This window comes from Lampris incognitus, chromosome 19 (assembly GCF_029633865.1).
Source record: "Lampris incognitus isolate fLamInc1 chromosome 19, fLamInc1.hap2, whole genome shotgun sequence".
NCBI lineage: Eukaryota > Metazoa > Chordata > Actinopteri > Lampriformes > Lampridae > Lampris > Lampris incognitus.
Window position 1 is genome coordinate 20,247,422 of NC_079229.1, and position 24,390 is coordinate 20,271,811.

Consider the following 24,390-nt stretch of genomic DNA (forward strand, 5'->3'; position numbering starts at 1 on the left):
CTGTCCCGGGTTCTTCTGATACATGTGGAGTCACCCGCCGCTATTTTTCACTTAACATTGAGGAGTTTCGCCAGGGGGATGTAGCACGTGAGAGGATCACGCTATTCCCCCCAGTTCCCCTTCCCCCCCTGAACAGGTGCCCTGACGAACCAGAGGAGGCGCTAGCGCAGTGACCAGGACACATACCCGCATCTGGCTTCCCACCCGCAGACACGGCCAATTGTGCCTGTAGGGACGCTTGACCAAGCCGGAGGTAACATGGGGATTCGAGGAATGTTACCTTTTAATTGCTATGTGTTGAACCCCCCCCCCCTTCCTACCCCGAAAGGCTGGGGGATTTGTTATTAGGACTTACCAAATTGCCCTTCTGTCAATTACTGAGCATGTCCTCCAAAATCTTAACTGGTGCACAGGAAGTGATGTGTTTTGCATGTTTATAGAATAGCATTTATCAAACATGTATGTTGTAATTGCAAAATTTAATTTTGTATTGATTACTGTGATTTTGTTGGTTATACATGATTCTAAAAAAATATATATGAAGTTACATTGTTAGAAGCTGCGTGGAATAATCCATGATTGTCTTCTTTGGTCATTCAAGCAACATGAGACAGAATTTTGGGAATAGCGTTCAACTAAAACATTGTGTTCTTGTCTGCTGCCATTGGACAGAAAACAAGTTTTGAGAAATTTTAAAGTGATTGATTGACTAAGTAACGTTTCCACAACCTGTCCTCTTCTACCTCCAGTTTTGTTCAGTTCATTGTTTTTCTGTCATGGGTCATCAGGGTGTTGGGTGTGTGTAATTTATTCAAATTGGTGACTTTGGTCCATTAAGCCATTTTAGTAAAACTAGGCCTAGTTTACATCAGATTCAGTTTAGAAAACATTGAAATCACAACTGAAAACATTGAAATCACAAGGTCATTAATATCTATTTAAAACAGACTTGACAATAAGAAATTGCTGTTGGTGCATGACATCACACGTCACATGTTTTATTTTCAAAACAAATAACAGTATGGGGCGTCCGGGTGGTGTGGCGGTCTATTCCGTTGCCTACCAACACGGGAATTGCCAGTTTGAATTCCCGTGTTACCGCCGGCTTGGTCGGGCGTCACTACAGACACAACTGGCCGCGTCTGCGGGTGGGAAGCCGGATGTGGGTATGTGTCCTGGTCACTGCACTAGCACCTCCTGTGGTTGGTTGGGATGCCTGTCCAGGGGCGAAGGGGAATAGCGTGATCCTCCCACGTACTACATCCCCCCCTGGCAAAACACTTCACTGTCAGGTGAAAAGAAACGGCTGGCGACTCCACATGTATCAGAGGAGGCATATGGTAGTCTGCAGCCCTCCCCGGATCAGCAGAGGGGGTAGAGCAGTGACTGGGACAGCTTGGAAGAGTGGAGTAATTGGCCAAGTGAAAAAGGGGGGGAAATCCCCCCAAAAAACCCAGTATATTTATTCAAATAACTGTAGTAGAATAATGTTATATCTTTTATTTGGAAATTTGTTGTAAAAAAAACCCAAAATAAAACTGTGCACTGTCCTCTGACTTACATTGCATTACATCACATTACAGTAATTTAGCCAACGCTTTTATCCAAAGCGACTTACAATAAGTGCATTTAACGTACGAAATCTGGAGAACTACTAGTCATCAGAGGTCATAAGTGCATCTTCTCTCTAACATTATGACTTAACCTTCTGTCTGCTTGTCTTACCATCGTTTCCTAATGTTACATGATTCTTGACCATAGAGTGAGTTAGTGTCCTTTGTTAATTCGGCACCACCCACCATAATTCTTCGTGGGTAATCCGTCTGCAGAACATTGTAATGATAAGGCAGTCTGCAGAATACACCGAAACAAATCTATGGCATTCTCCCTTAGGCAATAGTTGTTTTTTTCCTGAAAACTCATCTTCAAATTACACATATATTTACTAATCTCATGAGGAATGAATTTAAGGTTAGACATGAGACATAGGGCTCAGCTGTAACAAGTGGTGTTTCTCCTTTTGGGGTCGTCATGCTTAGGTTGCGGTAGGCTCTTTAAGTTATAGCCTCTTTGCGGTTGCAGCGTTTTGACTGTATTGTTTTGTTGCTTTCCCTTGGAAGTCCTTTGTCAGGAACTGGAAAGCATTTCAAACTAGTTAATCACATTTTTGTTTGAACTTTGATGTACAAACATGGACAAATGCAACCTGGGATAGGCGATGTACAGGACCTAATCTAAATCACTATGTTTACATGCAGTCAATCTGATTAAGGTGAATAATCTAATTAAGGTGATAGTGTGATTAGGGTATCTACATGTGTTTGCAAGAATGCAGTCGCTTCAATAATCTCAGTTTACATGACTTGTTGGATAGTCGAATTATAAAACGTGAGTTACATTGTGTACCAACATTCACCTGTCCAAAAACATCAGAATAGCAAGCTCCATTTTTTGAGCGTGAAATGTTATTGTATCAGTCTCGCTCCAGAAATGTGGTTGTTTTTTTGTCAGTTGCCTTGTCCTTTACTTGTCATTTCTGGGTCAGATACAAGTAGCAGGAATCCCCAAAATGGGTGTATGTACACAACCAATTCTCCAAAAGAACTCTGATTAAGGCGATACAAAGCACAATCATTTGAATGACTGACAAACAAATCTAGCTCTGTCAATTTGCACAGTGCTTGTCAATTTAGACCTTAATTTGTTGAAGGTAGTTTGATTAAGATATTTACACAGCAGTTGCAATAGTAAAAGCAAATTTGTATCTTGAAGAATGTAAACACCAAATTTCTTCTGTGTCACGAACTAGAGCCATTCCTCATATAGAGAACTGACATGGATCAAATCAAATCAAATCAATTTTATTTGTATAGCCCAATATCACAAATTACAAATTTGCCTCAGTGGGCTTAACAGCAACACAACATCCTGTCCTTAGACCCTCTCATCATGGATGCTTAAGGGGAGCCATCCACAAGGCACCCAACTTTACAAAAGTTTCTTTAGTCAAGGCCCAAATTACTACCAGCAATAAACACTTGGCAGTGCATAAAACATGTTGCAGACAGGAAGTCTCCCTTCCCTACAGTATAATGTTCTGACTAGACATATACCAACTGGCTCACTTCAGAGGAAATGAACACCTTCTTTACAGCAGTTTCCTCTGTGTGTGTGTGTGTGTGTGTGTGTATGTATGTGTGTGTGTGTGAATGTATGTGTGCGCGTGTGCGTGCGTGTGTGGTTGTGGATGCTGCAGCCCCCCACCCCTCTGTTGGCTATGTTGAACCTGTATGCCGATGACGTCACACTGAGGAAGTAAGGGGGGAGAGGAGAGTCCCTTTCATGGGTGGGGTCCAAATTTCCTGAGGTCAAATGGCGCTGTAGGGCTGTAGTGTTACGAAAGAGCTGGTTATCTTCTTCCAGTCATGCAAATGTTGTGTTGTAGGTCTATCATTAAGAATCACTTCTGCAATTTTTTATCATTTAGTCTAAGCTATTCCTATCATTAATTTTGTTGTTGCTTAAATAGGAAAAAAGGTGGCTTCTATTTTCTTAATGTCCCGCTTTTGCATTCAGCAATAAGCCCAACTGATGCTTTTTTGTTTTTTCTTTTTTACATCAGCAGTGTCTTTGTCTAGGCTGTCACATGCTGTGCATAATGAAAGCAAGATAACCATTATTTGAATGCCTAGCATACAACAGAGTACAGCAGTGTAGAGAGGGATGAGAAACAATAACCAAAAAAATGTGACTTCTCGTCATAACTTCCTATGGTAGTTATTCGAATGCATCGATGGGAAAAGTGCTGTTTTAATTACCCTTCCCCATAAAGCCCCACAACAGCATGCGTGCTCCAGAGCCAAATTCTGAGTCACACTCGACCAGCAATTTCCTAATTCTCAGGCGCCACATTGAGTGCATTGCTCTGTCTGTCTAGCAAAAACAGCTCTGTCGAGGTAAGGACTTAAAGTTGATTTTTTTTTCATTCAAGTGATTGCCCACACCATGTTTCTTAGTGTGTCATTCTCCTTCCTAATGGGTCTATACATATGTGTGTGTGTGTGTGTGTGTGTGTGTGTGTGTGTGTGTGTGTGTGTGTGTGTGTGTGTGTGTGTGTGTGTGTGTGTGTGTGTGTGTGTGCGCCGTAACTCATGTTGGTAATAGAGAGGTATTTGTATAACACCAAAGTTGGTGTTGTAGATGTGTTTGTGCGTGCATGTGTTGTCAGGATTTAGTTGTGCGTTTCCAGAAGTGACCATTTCAGGACCAACACATCTATGAATCAGCCCTGCCCACTTCTCCTTGGATGTTTGCATGAGGGTCAAATAACACTAGACAGGAAGAGGGAAAGTAGGTGTGTGTGTGCTGTGTGTGTGTGACCCCCCTCCTGCTAATAGCGCTGCTGTGGACTTCCTGTTCTCTCTAAACTGACAGTTCCAGTCTGGTTTGTTGGAGAACGTGTGTGTGTGTGTGTGTGTGTGTGTGTGTGTGTGTGTGTGTGTGTGGGTGTGTGTGTGTGGGTGTGTGTGTGAGAGACTCATTGCTGCTCTCATTAAGGAGAGCAGAGCATGCACGAAATAACCCTCACGCATACACACACACTGCAGTTTCTGCTATTGTGTGCTCTGCCCTCTTAAGGCGGGGCAGTCTGGCTCTTCCTTATTTGGAGGAGGGGTCACATGGGTGTACAGCAGTATCCCAGCGATAAGGGTGAAAACTGAGAAACCTAGATCTAGCGACAGCACATGAGCCAAACTACAATAGAGCAATAAGTCGGGGGGCAAAAGAAGAAACAACAGAGAGAGAGAGAGAGAGAGAGAGAGAGAGAGAGAGAGAGAGACAAAGACGGAGAGAGAAGGAGTTTAACAGCGTTTTGAGAAAGAGGAAGAGAGTGTGAACAGCAGAATAGAAAGACGCACACAAAGAGATAAGAGTGGGCCAGGCAGGAGACGCTGAGAAGAGGCACATGGTGTAAAAATGCCCACCAATTTCACGGTACTCCCGGTAAAGGACAGCAGGAGGGAGGCAGCCGAAGAGGGGAGCGGGAGAGAGGAAGACAACAATGTTCTGAGAGAGGGAGATGGGGACACCCCAGGTAAGTTAGTTTGTTTTTATTCCCTCTGGGCATTTCATGTCAGAGGTCTCCCCTTTCACTGCAGCTCTGAACAAGCTGAGTCAGTCTACCCTGTGGATTTGTGCAAACTCGGGGTCAAGCCAAGTTAGTCCATTTCAGATGCAAGGTTTCATGTGTTGTACCCAAGACATGACCATTCAGGAGTTGGATACCAGTTTGCAATTTTACGCAGCTCTTTTCTTTGAGGAGAAAAGTTGAATAAGTAGCTTTAGAAAGTTCCAGACTTTACCTACAAGCAGCCTATGCAAGTTTGACTGCTTGGGTTTATTCTATCCAACTGCAATTGTTTGTATTAGTAAGAAGAAATAGTTTCATCTATTTGTGTGTCTAATGTGTGGATTTTAGTGCACACTCGTTTGTTTAACAGCATACTGTGAGACAAGGGTTTCTCCATCACTCCAGGTAGTGTGAAATAGATTTGTTATGTCAGTTCCACTGCTTACTCTTTTAATGCCATTTTTCTACATTTTCCCTTGATTTTAACTGCTTCCCCCCAACCAACGCCACCAGCACAACTACATTTTTCATCTTCTTGCTAATTTTTGGTCTGACTTCTTTCTCCTCAAATTGTTTGTTTGTTTTTTGTTTCTGTTCTGTTCTTTTGCAACGCTATCCCCCTCTCTATGTGTCCATAATTTCCATATACTGTACAATTTCCCAAATAGAAAGTTGCATGCAGTAACAAACATAGGAACAGCACATATGCTCTAATTGGGAAACCCCTGTCTTTGTCCTGCACTTCTCTTAGCATCTTTCTGTGTTGATTGCCACTGGCATGCTACTTCCAACATGACTCAACCTCAGTGGGTCCTGGAGCAAAGTTAAAGGAAGAACACAACAGGAAAGACATATTTCCACGTATAGTGAATAAAGGGACTTGGACATGACGAATGCATTAATCATTCCAGACTAAACCAGTACAATGATAGCAATAGGAGGAGAAACAACAAAATTTAGTTGCTGTGGGAAATGCTAGTCAAGTCAAGACTTCATAGCTGTTATTCACATGGTTACGAACATCTTTTTTTTTTTTTAGCATTTGTGAACTTGATTAACTCCTCTATGCTAGGAACAAGAAAACCAAAGATCTCATTTGTGATGTGATACAGAACTCGTATGCTGTCTGCCGCGAAACGGATCAGTGACAATGGTTAGGAACCCATCTTTGTGGACTCAGTAATATCTGCCTTAACTTTTATTTTACATCCAAATAATCTTTAAATTAGTTTAAATAGGTTATAGATTTTGGTTCAGTAAGAGTACCTTGATCCTCAGAATATCATTCCATGTTGCTTTCTGCATCTTGCACAATTGAATTTCTCTGGAGCTAAGCAACAGTGTGGCTTCAGACAATGTATCTTGAGGAACAATGTGTTGTGCTTTCAGTCTTACAGAATTTAGGAAACTACAGCACACAGTATAAAAAATTCATTTCAATGCAAACATTTAGCTGTGTTATTCTCCCTTAATAAGGTAATGTCATGCAATACCACTCTAACAAACTCTACTCCTGCACTCCATCTCTTGCCAGTTTGTTGTTGTTGTAGCTGCTGTTTTTACAGTGTCTCACAAGGCCATGAGCCAATCGGATTCCAGCTTTTAATTTTGTCTGTGGAGCTGCAATTACGGATGCATGCTGGGCAAAATTTTACAGACTGTGGAAGAGAAAATGGCTTTTTATATTGACGGTTATGCAAGATATCCTACTGTGGCATGCCTTTCTTTTCCCTATGCACTTTTTGGGTCCTTTTAGCTTTTGGTGCTGCAGGCATCACAATGCAAAGTCAGGTCAATAAGTCAGGGATAAAACACTCCAACCTACCTGTTTACAATCAAATCCCATCATGGTTTACAGCACTTGGCTGGCCCTCATTAATCCGTGTCTGATTTGCATACATAAGGAAATGTTATGTTATTGTGAAAAATCGACTGAAGCTGTATGGGTCTCTATACTTTCTGTGAATGTTTACAGAGTCCCCACAGTCCTCCGAAAAAGCAATTTGTCATAGTGGACTGGAAAGAAACTATACTTGCTTTTAGCATCGTTACTTTGTTAGACGCCATATAGTGGACAGTGAAAAAAAAAAGTGACAAAAAAAAAGGGAGCCAGAGTGCTATGAACAGTCGGTTATGACCTGTACTCGAACCTGTAAGGTTAAAATTTCATGCAAAGGGCCAAGGCTTGCCTAGCCACCAAGACCAGCTACAGTTATGTTTCAATGTGTTCTCTCATCCCTACATGTATGTAAGGAGTATTTATGAGTAGGTCTGTGTCACATTGGGCCTCTTTGTATTTTGTGTTTAATTTTTGTGTTTTTGTGACAGACTTGGGAGGTTCCTAAGCAGCATTATGTTGTTGACTCATCATAATAGTGAGCAAGAGAGGAGAGAGTCAGATAACAGTTGATGTTATTGATTACCTCTGGCTGGCTTCCCTTTGGCTGTATGGGGGGAGGGGAGACGCCACCCCCTTGCTGTCAGATTTTTTTAAATTTTTTTTTTAGGTCTTGTCATTATTTGATCTAGAACTGGCCTGGCTGAACTCCAGTTTACACAAGTCAGGATCTTCTTACACTGTATCTTTCTCATTCCCACAGACTTCCCTTTTTCTCCCTAGTGATTTTCTTTCTTTGGCTTGCTGTCTTCCACACCAGCATATATTCTGTATGTATTGGGTCTAATGCACACACTGCGATGCATACAACTGCCAGATGCATACAAATATAGGTGCAGTAACTCCAAAACTCATGAAACCTGGTGTAGACCCCAAGAATTTGAATAATTTTCACCCAATTTCAAATTTACCATTTTTCTCTAAAACACTTGAAAGACCAGCTGGCAGCTCAGGTATGTGCTCGCTTAACTGACAATTTGTTTGAACAATTTCAATCTGGTATTCGCTCCTTTCACAGTATGGAGACAGCGTTGGTGAAAATCACTAATGATCTGTTGATGGCAGCTGACTCTGGCCTCTTAACCATACTCGTCCTTCTTGATTTGAGTGCAGCCTTTGATACCATCTCATATAACAGCCTCCTAGACATTAGCTTCCATTGGAATCATTAGCATCTCTCTTGCCTGGTTTAGATCATCTCTCCCCTGCCACACCCAGTTTGTCCAACTTAAAAATTTGAGATCACTGTTCTTTCCTGTTACTACAGGTATTCCCCAGGGCTCTGTTTTGGGCCCCCTCCTATTTGTTATTTACTTTTTACCTAGTGGCCACATGTTCAGGAAAGTTGGCATTCAATTTCACTGCTATGCAGATTAAACCCAGCTCTAGCTATCCAACAAGCCCACTTCCACTCTTCCGCCCACTTCCCTTTCGGACTGTTTACTAGAAATTAAATCCTGGTTCTCATACAACTTCTTCAAATTTGATAGGATAAAATTTAGGTTCTCCTCGTAGGTACTAAATCTACTTTCGCTAAACCTGATGGTTTTTCTCTGACTATTGACAATTCTATAATTCCTCATTCCCCCCAGGTTAAGGGTCTCTGTGTGTCATCTTGGACAGCACATTATCTTCTGAGGCACACATAAACAATGTTACTTGGCCTGCATAGTTTCCACCTATGCAATACTAATTGTCTTCGCCCGTCACTTAGCACCTAATAGCACTTCCATTTGCATTCATACACTGATTACATCCCGTATTGATTGCTACTATTCTGTCCTCTCTTTTATCTTGTTCTTTAGCAACTTCATTGGCTCCCTGTTAAATACCACATCAAGTTCAAGATTCTGCTTCTCATCTTTAAAGCCCTTAATAAACTAGTACCTTCATATCTTTCCAAACTTCTTGAAATCCACACACCCTCCCATACTCTCAGATCCTCCGCTGCCATCCAACTCACTACACCATCTGCCTGCTTGACTACTATGAGATCTAGTGCCTTCAATCCTTCTGCCCCCTGCCTCTGGAACTCTCTCCTACAAGACATTTGCAAAATTGACTCTCTTTCCACCTTCAAATACCATCTCAAAATGCACCTTTTCAAACTGGCATATTCAGTCTGATCCTGACTTCGATGGTTACACCCACATTGAGTTTTGCACAGTTGATGATTTTATACCTATCTGTTATATTAACATATTATTGTATACTCCTGCTTTGTTTGATTTTCCTGTCTGATACAGTGCTGCTTGTTTTTAACTATGATTTGTAAGGAGTTCTTGAGTGCTCTGAAAGGTGCCCATGAATAAAATGCATTATTATTATTATCATACATCATAAATACTTTAATAGATCAGTTAGGTTTATATGATGTGAATTCATTCTTGAATTCGCAATATCAAGTCTAAAGTTGTTGGAGAGTTTTATTGCTACATTTACACATTTACATGTAATGTATGCTGTGAATTTTTTATAGAGTTTCTCAATGAGCATTTGTGCCAATATGTTCTGTAACCAGACATTTTCTGCTATTCTGTTCTGTCTTAGTCTGGTATATTCTAACACATTCTATTGTATTCTGTTCTGTTCTGTTCTACTCCAGCATAGTATTTCAGATATTTCACAGTTGTTTTTTTAAAAATCTTCTATAATGTTAGTTGATGTTGCTGCTGCTCTTTGCACCAGAGCTATATGCTCTAATCTAATATCTTCATAATGTTCTGGCCAACATGTCCAAGTGTTCTCATGAAGTGATGTTGTTAGGTTTTATTGCTGCATTTGCACAACGTGCACATAAGCCATTATCACATAAAAGCTCTTAATCTTAATGCTTATTATTATTATTATTATTATTTGTTTATTATTGTTTTATGTCCTCTTTCCTCTGTTTCCATTTACATTCATATCTAGTCTTTTTCCCCCCTATCAGTTTGCCCAAATAGACCCTTGCAGTTTCATTTTATCTAGTCATCCTATTTCTCTCTCTATTTAGATTTCAGTCCCCCCGTTTCTCTTTCTGTCTCTTATTGCCTCCTCAGATTTCTTACGGTTTCCTGAAAATGACCTCAATGGATTAAGCATTACCGATTCCTCATATGGCCACATTTAACTTGTAAGTGGGTTACCGAATTCCCTGGTGGTTGAATGAAAGCAAAGAACAGATGATGAGACCACCTAAATGTCCTCCTCTGGGATATGTTCTTTGACTCAACTCTGTCACATCTCCTGCGCTCTTTTTTTGTCTCTCTGTATCCCTCTACTTTTCTTTCTCCTATTATCTTAACCTCTGTAACCGAAGGCCAACCAACGGCTTTCAGGCTGTCTGGTTAGTTTCATTGGCTGTGTGGTCTGACTTGCCCCTTGCAAACAACCTTTTCAACACAAATCACTGATATTTTGAAAACTGTAAATTGGCTGGGCGTTGATGCATAGTAAAAATGGTTTTGGCAGACTTGGCCCTTTTTGAACACTTTGTGTAGCATGCGTGTAACTAAAAAGGGCTCTGTGGCTAAGTGGAGCTTAAGTACTTTTAAGGAATATGTGGATGCTTTAAGGGTACAGCTAACATGCTAATAATGGTGCTCTCCTCTCTTATTGCCTGTTAACATTACAAATTCTTACCCAATTAATGTCTGTTGACAGCAGAGATGTCCAAACATATATTAGATGAGTGGGCCAACCACAAGAAAGGCTCCCATAAAAACAAGATAGGCTAGCTTACATTATGGGTTTCAGGGGTGGCTGGTGACTCAAAAAATTGGGGAGGAAAACCAACCCACGGTGTCACGTTATTTCACACTAGTTGGCTCCTTATCTCTACTCTTATGTTCAAAGAAAACAAGCAGTAAAACAATAGCTTATAGGATTCATTTTTATTTATACACTTTTATTTTATATTTTATTAATATATTTTATCAATATATTTGAATTATTTTATTTAATTTTACAAAAACTATGAAAATTGTAATTATTAAAAACAAGTGTGTCATGAGTTCTTTTGCCTCACTTTGCATGTTGGGAGGTTATCTTGATATCTGCTGTGAGGCCTGTTGTTATATCCAGTCTGCAAGAGCAAGAGAGAAGACTGGCGGACTTCTATACCTCTTGTAAGGTCAAAAGAGGTCTAGTCAGTAAAATATCAACACAAATCATAATTTGAATACTCATCTTTGGATCTTGTAAGGTCGCAAGGCAGAGTGGCTGTTGACACTGCTCGGTTAAAAAAAATGGAAATGTAAATCTGAAAAAAGGAAATTTTGACTCTATAAAAGGCCTAAATAAAATATTTTTTTCAGTGATGGGTTTAAAAATAGTTCGCAATTTGCTCGTTATAATTTCTTTTCTAATATGCTACTTGAATCTCTATCGCTTTACCGCCCATTCGTCACATTCACATACAATACGGTGGCAGAGAATTGAAGATGAAATTCAGAAATTATCATTGGACCATCGCAATGTCAATGTTGTATTCTGGTTGTTGATTGTTTAGGGAGGATGTCCTTTATGCGTTTTGGCCAATAACAGATGACACAAGACAATTTTTTTGCACGATATCACTGATAACCCCCCTCCTTCAAAACTCTGATTGGGTGTTCACCAGTGCAGTCAGCTCCACTGATTGGTTCACTGATGTATGGTGCAGAGCCTCTGGCTCTGGCCCAGAGCCTCTGGCTACACCCGCCCAAAGGCAGGTTTGTCCTCCCTTACCGCCATTCACTCCCATGTCAAAAGCCAGGACTCATGAGTCACTGGGGTAACAACCGTTTATAATGGACATCAATGCTAGGCTTGGGGAGGTCAGACCTCCTCACAGTAATTTTCAATTGCGGTAGGGAGGTGCTGTCAGTATTTTAACACGGGGAGACGATTTTTGTGACTTTGAAGAGTTAAGCTGTGAAAGTCTAAAAGCAGGTGGTGCTGGGGTCTTTTTCTCTCTGTCCAGTGGACCGTCTGTCCTGCATGTGGCATGTGTTTCCTGTTTTCTTCTTAGTCAGGTCTGGTTTTATTTAACTTTGCTTTGTGTGTGTGTGTGTATGTGTGTGTGTGTGTGTGTGTGTGTGTCTCTCTCTCTCTCTTTCCCTCAATTTTCAAAACCGAGTTCCCCTGCTTTTGCACATTCCCATAGCATCAGCTGTGTCCTTCAGCGTCGGATGCCATAATTGTTCAGCAAGTTGTTATTATACAAGTTTAACAGATATATTTTTGTGTTGTGGCAGTCTCGTCCAATTTCTTGGTTAGCTTGGCATTTCTCACCTCTGAAAAAACTGACTGGTGCTGTGGAATTCTCAGAGTATTTTCACTATTATTTCATTGTTGGACTCAGCATCAGCATTATGGGCAGGCCTTGGGGGGTACCAGGCCCATCCAGTAAGGTCACTGTGCCCCCTCAGCTGAATTCTGTCCTTGACAAATAAAATTGAAACACTTTTACAGCTATAAGTAAAATTATGTCACCATTTCTTACTAAAAATAATAACCCCCTGCCTAGCCAATTAAAAACAACTACCTTATCCGCATTGTATGACCAGCCAAAGTTGCACTTGCAGTTACTTAGAGACGTTAGGTGGGTGACACTAATGTGGACGTTTTCTTGGTGGTAAATAAAGCTAAAAATTAGCCGTCATTCAATTAACATGGACATAAGAAAGTGGTTTGGAACAGCACCCACATCAGCAATAAGTTGTGGCAGTGACAACCGAGCCCAAGCTAATCATTTGGCTGATGTTAGCTCAGTTCTGCACTCACAGTCAGCGATTCCAGCTGTTCTAGTGGTGAGCTCATAAATCCACTTATGCACTGCTCTGTACACTGTGCTCTTTAAGAGTGGTATTGTTTGCACCTTTGTTATTGTGGCTGTGTTTCTGGATGAGCGTGCATATGAATGTATAATTATGCATACCGGTTCTTGATGTGGCCTAAAGAATGTTGTTTATCCTTTAATTTGTTGTGTAACCTGTGAAGGAGGTGGCCCAATATATAGGTTTATTCGTTATGTAGAATTGCCTCTTGCAGTACTATATTAAATGCAAAACATTTAACAGACTTAGCCCTGTCCATCTTAGTTTATAACATCTGTTTTTGTGGACACAGTGCATGCGCGCCTGTGTGCATAAGTGACAGTATGTATGTACCCATCCCTGTCATAGTTTGTCTTTCATGAAACATGATAATGTTGATTATACACTTAATGAAAGCTGCGCGAGGTGAACAAAATGCCCCCCTGTCAAAGTTGATTGCCCATCCGTTCCTTGTGCTCTGGCGCCGACCCTGCTTGGAATGTTTGTATGCAGTATGTTTGCCAGATAGATTTGCAAGTCTGGTTTTTGTTTTAATTTCAGAGTCAAAAATGCACTGCACTGGCAATGCATCTGATAACCTACATCCATTTTTTTTGTTGCTTTGGCCTACACTCTTAACATTTCACTGTTGTTATAAACATTTAAGTCTTCCAGAGTGCAAGATGAGACAAAAATTATGAAGATGAGACAATTTGTAGCCTCAGTATCTAAGTATCCATAAAGGTACAGTAGAGTTGAATGGCCTCAGAAAGTTCTATTTGACAAAATCTGAAAAGAAGGGCACTTTCAAATCAGGAAAGGACGAGTAGCCAGTTGTGACCATTTGCTTTGGTTTAAAATCTAAGAATATGTCCATTAAATGTTGCTTTCATTGACTTTTAAAAGCCAAATGACAATCACTGTGTTCCTACCACAGATGCATAAACTCCCTTTGACACACTGCACACCGCTGGTTGTATTTTTGAGCTAGGGAGGCAGTAATCTTCTCCAGGGTAAGTGCAGGAGGCCCTGACAAAGGAGAAGTTGGAAAGCTCTGGTTTAGGTTATTTAGTTTGCAGCATGTGTGCAGCCTGACCCAGTGGTATTGCTCAATTCCTGGCGATATGTTTATCTTAACTGTGTTTCCGAGCACAGCTTGCTCCATCTGAAACACTGTAGAACGCTGATAGTCAGTGTCTGGGTTGGTCCCCCTAAGGTTAGACATGGGAAAATACCCAAAATAATCCTGCGGAAATTGGTATTTAAATCTCCAGGCTACTCTCTAGCTCCTCAAAGCATTCCTAAGTGACTGAAGTGAAAGGCAAACCAAATATAGTACTACAGGTCAGTTTGCAATTGCCTAAAAAGTACTTCCGAAATTTCACAATCATACTAGGGCCATAATGAATGTTATTTTGATTATCGTTGAAACTACGTTTTTTATTTTAATGGATTAATCCTTTAGTATATAAAATGTCGTGAATAGTGACAAATGGCTCTCACAAGTTCCCAGAATCAAAAGCCAAGGCCAGCAAAGTAACACACACACACACACACACACACACACACACACACACACACACACACACACACACACACACACACACACATGCATTTTGCAAATTTTACTTGTCCAAGACCAGGTCAGTCAGGATGCACTGCTAACTGCAACCATACTTGGCAATGTGATTTGTTGATGGGTGCTTTAAGTTGGTCACTGAGAGATGATGGCTGGATGGATGAAAGGGGAGGTGAAGAATGAAGAAGGGAGAGAGGAATGGTGTAATGTGGGAATGAATGTAAGGCGCGCCGCAAATCCCAATTCGCTCGCTCATCTTGAAATTTTATTGGAAACGGCTTGCTCACAAAATTTTTAGTTTAGTACAGTAGAGTTACATGACTGTTTATGAGCACCCCAGACAAAAAATAACTGTGTCACATGACCCCTGTCTGACAGGAAATTTCTCAGTTCAACAGAACTTTTTAAATCATAACAAATAATTCGTTTTTTGAGCATTTAAGTCTGTCACATTAACAGGAAATATATACTATATATATATCTCTATGACATAAATTACCAGGTTGCTGAATGCTTATTTTTATGTTTATTAAACACAAATAAAATTATGAGTCATAACTTAGTCATTTTATGTACAAACAACAATTATATATTGTTATTTTAATGTCAAATTAAGATTAAATGTGTCATTATTCAGCTAAATCCCAAATTGGCTCACTCTACTCAAAGATTTAGTGGAAACGGCTTGCACACAAAACCTTTCAGTGCAGTAACATGAAAGTTACGAGTGCACCCAAAATAAATGTGTCACATGATCCTTGTCTGACCGGAAATTTGTCAGTTTTACATGACATTTTAAACCAAATGACAAAATAATTTGTGTTTTAATAACAAAAGTCTGTCATATTAGGTGGGAATAGCTAGTATACATAACAGCAAGTTATTGAGTTGTTAAATGTATACATTAATGGTATTTCAACACAAACCTAATATGACTAAACTAAATTATTTTCTGCACAATAATATATCAAATATTTACTGCAGCTGAAATATAAATTAGACTGCATTTAGGTGGTTTATTTTGAAGGGAAAAAAAGCATGCAAATGTTGATTTATTGGAGAAACGTGTGTTGGGGTTGTATTCAATATCAGAAACATTGCATTCCAACAATTTTCTGGTGAAACCTGCAAAAAATCTTCTTGATAACTAACAAACTAAAGATCTTGTATATTCACTGAATGAATATTATGAAAATAAAATGCACATTTCTCGCTTGAAATGTTATCAAATGCATTTTAATGTCAAAACTATCTTAAAATATTTAATTTTCCACTGAGAATAAAAGGATTGTCAGCCATTTTTTCCATCTTTGCTGACAGAAACTTGACAGTGATATAACGTGGACACAGCTCCACCGACATTGGCTATAAGTTGAAATGTGTGGGTTTTTTCCCCCCAGAAACGTCGAGAGTTTAATGTATCTGGTTTGCAGAAATGTAAAATGCCAACATTTTATTGTGGGTTGTAACCCTTGGACATTAACTGACTTTAGCTCAAAAATGTCCAAGTCAAAGGAACCGTTAGATTTTATGCTCAGGGCACAATTTGTATGTTGTTCTTTGAGCTTTGCAATATACGCTATTTCGACATTTAATATTTAGGTCATATTGACGTAAACATTGTAACACAAATTCAGGATTTGTTTCTAATTGAAATTTAAGTATTTAAGCACATGAACAAAACAGAAAATTTATACTCAATCCTTGGATTTAATGTTGCTTTGATTAATTTTTACTAAATTATATGCACTAGAAAAAAGTGGGTAAAAAACAGAAGATTGTGGCAGTTTTATGTTAAGACAGCAAAACGTGTGTTGTGCTCAGCAAAACTGCAACTCTTGTCATAATTATGCTTTTATTATATAAAGTGAACATAATTTTTTTAACAAGAAAGTGACTACTTGTCAAATAAACATTAAACAATTGATTAGATATTTCTCTAAGTTCAATGTTTTTATTTCAAACAACTACTATAATGTATACATAGTGCACAATTTCTATGCTGTCCATTGATCTTAACAATATATGCCATTTTAACGTTAATTATTTAAGTTGTATTGACGTAAACATGGTAACACAAATTTAGGTTTGTTTCTACTCAAAGATTTCAAGTAACACAAAGAAATGGAATTTGTACTCAACCTTTAAATTTAAAAAACATTGAGTACATATTTTTTTAGTTTGTTCAAAATATATGCTAAGTGTACAATGTTTGTGTTGTTAATTGGCCTTGAACAAATTAGGTTGTATTGGCTTTATAAATTTTAGTAAAATTAACTCAAAAATCAAAACTTGTTGACTTGACATGAAAAAAATTATGTCAAGCTCACAAGGGATGAGTGTTTGTGTCAAGTGAACATAAAGTTTTTATGTCATTTTGACGGTCCTGAACATTTGTGTGGACTTGACAATAACGTTTTGTGTGATGGATGGATTGGGGTTTACAGTGAGTAATGGAGGAGGATACGATGTGATATGACTTATGATCTCAGAGGAAATTCAGGTTGCAGAAGTCACCACTTGAAATTGGTGCACCTCATATACAGTAAATTATGCATAAAATGACTATTAAATGACATGAAAGCTATTTTCTGAGTAGTGGGAGGGAAGGAAAGGCTAAACCCTTAGTTGATGCAAGTCGTCAAGACATGAAAGCATGGTTCAAAGCGTATTGACATCCTCTGCCATGCGTACCTAATTAGTGATAAAAATGTTTCACTTCAGCAAGATGTCATTCAGATGCATCTCCCCCCATTGTGCCTAATGGACCCAGTCTTGGGTCTTCTTGGGTCTAACCTGAAGCTGCAATGTGTATATGAAGTAACTTCAAAAATATGTAACAAAGAGAGAAAGAATCAGGAATGTAACATTTGCAAAACCCAGGCAAAAATGTGCCATGTAGCACATGTCTTAAGCACTGCTGCATGTAAATATACCAAAAACCAGCTGTCAGACCCAACAAGATAAAGAGGCAATGCTTTCCAGACAGCGGGATGACACTCACCATTAGGCATGCTTAAGTCATGAGAGATAATCCTGCATTCTTTATACACTCAAATTGCTGTCATAAGGCACATCCAGTTGTACCAAATTCTTGTTGTCTGCTATGGGAAGCATGCCCTCATAAACCTATTAGCTGTGCTACATAGCTAAACAGCTCTCATTAAACTGAAAAGTTCATCAGACAGTCTGGATAGATAAATAAGGATGTAACGTATTTAAAAGGAATTGGCTTAGAGCAGTGGAAGTCTCTAACAGTTCAACAGATAGGGATTCCCTCTGATAGGACAGTTCAACCCGATGGGCCCGCCTCTTCTGACCACTTCTTCCTGTTTCCATTGGTCCACTCCTCCCCACATGCCCCTCTTCCTCCCAGCTCTAGCTCAATATGGAGCGCCTGATAAGTCCTCGGCATCTATAACATCTATACAAACACTCGCACATACACATTCACACCAGTAGTTCCCCTATTTTATTTATTTTTTCAAGTAAGAGGCACAGACCTATATAATTTGTGGGGGCTTTAGGGCATTCTTCCCTGGTTAAAAAAAGAGTTATATAAAGCATAATTGCCTGAACCAAAATTATTTTAGATGTTTTGGGACAGCAGGTTATGGTAGAATCCTCATTACCGGAAAATATATTTTGGGGAAACACAAAGAAGACACTTTTACAAATATTATTTGTCCCTTGGTTTTCTGTCATTCCATTGGTTGCTCTATTGCTTTATTTCGCCATCAGCATTTCCTTTTCCTCTGACAAGGCTAACTGCTTAAGAGCTCCCTGTTCATTACGATACTTGATTCTAATGATAATAGGGCTAGGCGATATGGACAAAATCAAATATCATGATATTTCTGTCTGAATACCTCTATCGATATTTTGATGATATTGTAGCTATTGTACCGATGACTATTGGTGCTCTCAATCTATTTACACAATGACGTTTTTGATAAACACTCATTAGTAATGCGTATATGATGTCCAAACAGGTAGAGACAAATGATATAACAGCTAGAACAGTCTAATAAGTTCAGAAAATTACATCTCTTTACTGTAATGCAGCCTTTAAAACCAGGAAAACACAACACTTACGTCATATCACGATATTACGATATCCAAAATCCCAGATGACATCTAGTCTTACATCACAATATTGACATGTTATCGATATATTGCCCAGCCCTAAATGATAACAATATTATAATGTGACAATGAGAAAAATGTGAGAGTAGCAATAATGATGATATAAAGTTGATTTTTAGTCCACATTTCAAAACAACTGTAACAAAGTGCTTTACAAAACAAAATTCAAAGTGATTCCGCAATAAATTTGCCTTGGCTGTTCAATAACAATAAATCTGGCAGACATTAAAGAGGCTCTGTGGCAAAAGTCAGCATCTGGCATCAAAGTGACCACCACTAGCATGTAGTTTACTGCTTGTTTTTGGCTGTTAGTGTTGAGGGGAATGGTATTGATATTCCCCAACTTCCATTATCACACTCTTTCCCTTTCTCTCTCTGCACCACCCAATACACCCACACCCAAAGAACGGGTATTGTGGATAATAAACAGCTGCTTGTTTCAATTTACTGAAGGGTATTATGAATTGCAAATGTTTGGATTGGAAAGCACTGAAACATGTTCATTATTAATTTCCCTAATTATGTTGCAACTCCTTCACTGGAGAGCAGTGGTTACATCATGTGGGAAACACGCTCTCTCTCTCTCTCTCTCTCTCTCTCTCTCTCTCTCTCTTTCTCTCTCTCTCTCTCCATTGTTTCGGGAGTTTTAATAACACTATGGAAGTACAAATAGCAAGGCAGGCTTGAAAGCATGCATTACAGGCACTTTCAAACCAGGGGGCTTTCAAAGTCAAAATGAAAAGCAGTACTTCTTTGCAGAGTGATCATAAAAACGTCCTCTACCATAAGTGTGCTAAATTCAAATTAAACTCTTTTCACTGAAACAGCTGATGATTTAGTGAATGAACTACTCTTCATTACATGACACATACAGAGATTCATTGTACTTTTCTACATTTTTTTCATCTTAACTAGGAAGCATCTGCACTAGAACCACTGCCGGATCTACCATATGGACAATCTGGGCATGTGCCATGGGGCCCCTGTGTGCAAAAGGGCCCTTCACAATGGGAGAAAAAAAATGTTTGCATTTATTTTTTTTTATGTTGGGCTACAGAAATATGACACAATGAAACAAAAGTTGTTTCCATGAAAATTAAGTCTCATTATTGATTATTTTATTGGTGAGATGGCTGAGAAAGTGGTGACTGGTGAGCAAGTGACAATGCACTGGCTAATGGTCGAGGTGGGTGGGCCTTGAGAGCAGATGGTTTACATTGTACAGATTCAAGATCAGTTTTTCTTAAACCGAGTCAAGGTTAAAAACAGGGGAATTAATTCTTGCTTGACCCACTATCACTTAGGTTGTAACAGTGAGAAGTGTGCAGGAAAAATTGCCAAGCAGCAGGAAATGGACGGCGTTAACCAAAAGCCCAGTGGGGCTGCCAAAAGAAAGAAAAGAAAGTAAAAGGGAGTGAAAGAAGTGGACACAATAAAAAATGTCCCGTTAATAAGTAACTTTTTCAAAAAAGCTAAACAAAATGAAGGGGTTATTCCAACAGAGGTTGTCAAGCTAGCTAGTTGTAACGATAGCCTGGAAGCGTCAACTGTCATTTGCGGCAATGCACAGCTGGATTTTGAGGACTTGATCACAGAGTTTGCAAAGAAAAAGTCAAGAAAGAAGAACTTCTAAAGGTAATAATCATTTGATTATGCTGTCTGTGCATTGAGCACAGCAGCATTGAGAAGTGATTGCATGTTACTGTATATTTTGTGAATGAGTTCATTTGATATGCTGTTTACATAACGTGTTGCATCACTGTGGTTTGATACTGCTATATTGTGTTGGAGTCAGTTTGTCAAGTTCATTATATGTTGGCTTTTGCAGTTCTGTGTGAAGTTGCCAAGCTCACTTAGTGAGCTCTTATTTTGAACCTTCTTTCAGCTGTGCTGTTTCATTCCCCTTAGGATGGCATTATTGTAACCCGGTCCTAGTCAATCACATTATTATGTGTCAGTAATAACTAGTGTGCTGTCTGCTTGAGTGGTTTTCATTGTCATACACTGCCTTAGGATAATTTAATCCATTGTTTCTTTTCTTGTGATTTGTGAGTGAAATGGCAGTACTTGGTCTATTGAACTGTATAGGTGTACCTTAACAATTATCCAGTTTTCTCATGTTCTATTTTTAACTTAAGATCAAAATGAAAAAAAAACGAAAAACAGTTGAGATCATTGTTGGTTTTCTGATTTTGGATTTATAAACCAACAACGAAATAACAGGTCATTTTCTGATTTTGGATTCTAAATCGGATATGAAATGATTGAATGATACATGGATAATACCTGCTCAGCTGGACTGATGTGATTATGGTCTGGTAGATTTGACATGCCAGCTTGCATGGAAGCTCAAAATAATTAAGGTGGGGTTTCATGGCTGTGGTGGGTGGGGTGGGCATGGTGTGTGTGTGGAAGGGTTGGGGGGGGTATGAACTTCAGTGCCCAGGGGTCCCTGGGTGTACCAATCCAGCCTTGATTAGAATGACTCCAGGCAGCGCTTGAAATTAAGGCTGTTCTGTTGTCCCAGGGACAATAAAAATAGTACCTGGACACAAAGATATGGTGTCTGGGACAATTCTGGGACAGTAGAGGAACTTATAATTACAAATGAAATTATTACATTTATGCGTCATGGAATATATAACATTTTTATTGTGAGGTGCTGAGGTGGCTGAATAACACTGGCGGCAAAGCAAGGAAGCCCACTGAAGAAAGCTCTGGTAGACTGTATGTTTCCAGTGTGGACATGGAAAGTCTGACAGCAGCTCTGTAGCTCATGGCCTGTCTTATTAAAAAAAAAGATGAGAGAGAAGAGAGGGAGGCAGCGATAGTGAGAGCAAGATTCAATAATTTATTGGCACATCAACTTTACAATTGATTTGGAATTTGTTTCGGTGTGGTCAAAGATAACAGTAAACATATAACCACACAGTGCATACAAGGAGTATCCACAAAAACATACTGTTATGTTAAAATAATTCGGTTAATATAACCGTATGGCCCATGCCCTTAAAGTGACAAATTAAAGTGCAGGTGCTTAAGGAGTCTATACTTGTGCAATCAGTGAAGCATTTAGGATGCAGATCTCTTCAGGCAAGTGCTATTGTGGAAGTGAGATGTTCTGGTCTTAATATTGCGGAGTCTTTTACCCGAAGGGAGATTATTGAATAGGGGATTGGCCAGGTGTGAGGAGTCCTTTAAAATTTTAAAACCTTTCTGCTGAATGCAAATATGGTATAATTCAGAAATGGTGGCGCATTCACAGCCAATTATTTTTGAAGCTGTGCGCATGACTCTGTCCAACAGTTTTTTTCTCATGGACTATATAGAATTGCCGTACTATAGTTATTGAGAAAGTGAGCACTTTCTATTACAGCTCTGTAGAACTGTAACATTGCAACCCTTGACACTACAAATTTCCTAAGCTTTCTTAGAGTGAATAGTCTTTGGTGAGCATTCTTCTGGATGGTGGTGAAGTTGTCTTCCCATTTCAGGGAGGAGGAGATTGCAGTCCAAAGAAACTTGAAATGATCCACTCTCTCTACCACCGAGTTGTTAATGGCCAGCAGTAGTAGCTCTCCCTGATTTTTGCAGAAGTCAACTACAAGTTCTTGAGTTTTGTTGATGTTCAGTTCCAGATTGTTATTGCTACATCAGTAGACAATTGAGTAGACTTCCTTTCTATAAGCTGTCTCAACATTACAGGAAATCCTTCCCACCGGTTTTGTATCATCAGTAAACTTAGTCATTTTTACAAGGTCAGGGTGTGAAATACAGTCATTGGTGTATGAGTAGAGCAGAAGTGAGTGGACACACCCCTGAGGGGCACTTGTGCTAATGGTCAATGAGTTTGAAAATCCAATGTTGAATTTGACAACCTGTGTTCTGCCCAGTAAGAAGTTCAAGACAGAGACTGAGGGAAACCTAGCTGTGAACGTTTGTTGTAAAGCCTTATGGATATTATTGTATTAAAAGCTGAGCTATGGTCAATGAACAGTACCTGAGCATAGGTGGCAGGAATCTCTAGACGCTGCAAGATGGAGTGGAGACAGAGATACAGTATCATTCACTGAGCTTTGAGCCCACTGAAACAAATTCCAAATCAACTGTAAAGTTGATATAGCAAGAAACAACAAAGCTGTTAATGAGGGCATTTTTACACCTATAGCCTGTTTGCTTTGGTCCGAGTGAATGAGTTGCTACTTTGTTGCATTTTCCCTTTGGTTTGGTTTGGTTTCACATGGCAAAATTTCTAAACTATATCAACAAAAGCCATGTGGGAGCTGTCACTCCATTCATTGGTCAGAAATCTTGTGGGTTGGCGGGCGGAGAAAGGAAAGTTTGTTTTTCTTGTGGGATAGCCATCCAAAATGGATCATCGGCAGAATTGGCATTTGTTCATAATTGCGGTCATCGTTTGGGCCATATACCAAGCCAAAATATGCGAGGAGAATGGCACATTTGAATGCACTTCAAGGTGACATCTAGTGAACAATGGGCCTCATTCGTCAATCGTTTGTACATGCAAATTTATTCTTACACACCCATGGAATTTTTTTAGCCCTTAAGTTTGTCTCAGAGACCAGTGTAGAACCTGGGTAACCCCCAAATTCAGACACCAACTGACCCTCCTAAGTCTTTCCCCTTTTCGCTCTGCGCTCCAATAACTGTTGAGAAAGCTTGGTACCTGGCAGAACCTCGGTCAACTTTCTCCTTTCTTGTGCTATGTGCTAGGCTCGTCTCTGTTGAAAAGAAAACCAAATTTTCAAGATGGTTAAAAGATGTGTCTGGGGAACCTGTAAAAGCTACACTTGATAGTTTGACCATGTGGAAGGCATTGTGTTTTTTTCATTCCCCGAACCAAAAACAAAATTTGTCCGATGTAAAGAGTGGAATAGGCTGTGCAGTAGACCTCACAATCAGCTAAACATCAACACCATCACCAAGGACACCTACGTCTGTTCAAAGGTAACATTACCCTGTAAAGCCACTTTACAGTGGTGTCACAATCTTCAGACACATTACGTTTTATATCGTCACAGCTTAAGTTGGCCAATTTTAGCAAAATGCTAGCTAACTAGCTAGCTAACGTATAGCTATATCAAGAGGAGTTAGCCTAATGTCGGATGTGGTAACAGAGATTTTGAAAAGGACAGAGCCTGGTTGCTGACGCATTTTTAAGATGACATGAATTATCTTTAGCCAGAAAAGATCAAAGCTAACATCCCTTTGTTGTCATTATCTCTGGAAGGCTATGTGCTGCACCGAAGTAAGTTTTAGTGTTACTTATTTGGATATACATGACGTCTAGCATCCCACCGGGAAAAGTTACCTTAGTAAAAATTATCATCTAGTGCAGGAGCAGTGTTGACTGATAGTCTTGTCATCCTCGGTCTCTACGCAAAGAATGTGTGACTTCTCCCCTTTTCATTGAGACCAGAATGAGTTACCCTCAATTTGCGTCATTTTGTCTTTTTCATAAACGGTAACATCGTGAATATATCCTTCTATCGCGTACTGTAGTCCTTGCTGTCAGCTTCTTGAAGCTATATTGCCTGACGCCAAGAAACTATCTAATACACACTGCTGCACCCAGCTAAACAGAACTGGCATCGGCCGTGTCGCCATGTTTCTTTTTGTCAAGCTTGTCCAACCTAGCAACAATAATTAAGGGGAGCAGGACTTTGAATAGGTCAGTTGGCTAATACTGACGTCATTGCAAGCCAGGGTGGTGGCTTATTGCAAGAGGTAGACAATAGATGTTAGGGGTAAGGAATTACAACTAACCATGAGGCTTTGCTTCTGACTGTTACACAATCTAGAGAACTAAAAAAAATTCTATGGGTGTGTAAGAACA

General features: G+C 39.5%; 1 protein-coding gene across 3 annotated transcripts in view; it reads left to right on the forward strand.

Moving 5' to 3' along the window:
* Positions 1-4,803: 4,803 nt before the first annotated feature.
* Positions 4,804-24,390, forward strand: part of slc12a7b (solute carrier family 12 member 7b) — a 95,439-nt gene continuing 75,852 nt past the window's right edge. For all 3 annotated transcript variants that reach the window (XM_056299915.1, XM_056299916.1, XM_056299917.1), the window contains exon 1: positions 4,804-5,095. In XM_056299915.1, coding sequence (XP_056155890.1) covers positions 4,978-5,095 — 118 coding nt within the window. In that variant the 5' untranslated portion in view covers positions 4,804-4,977. The remainder of the gene's footprint in view (positions 5,096-24,390) is intronic.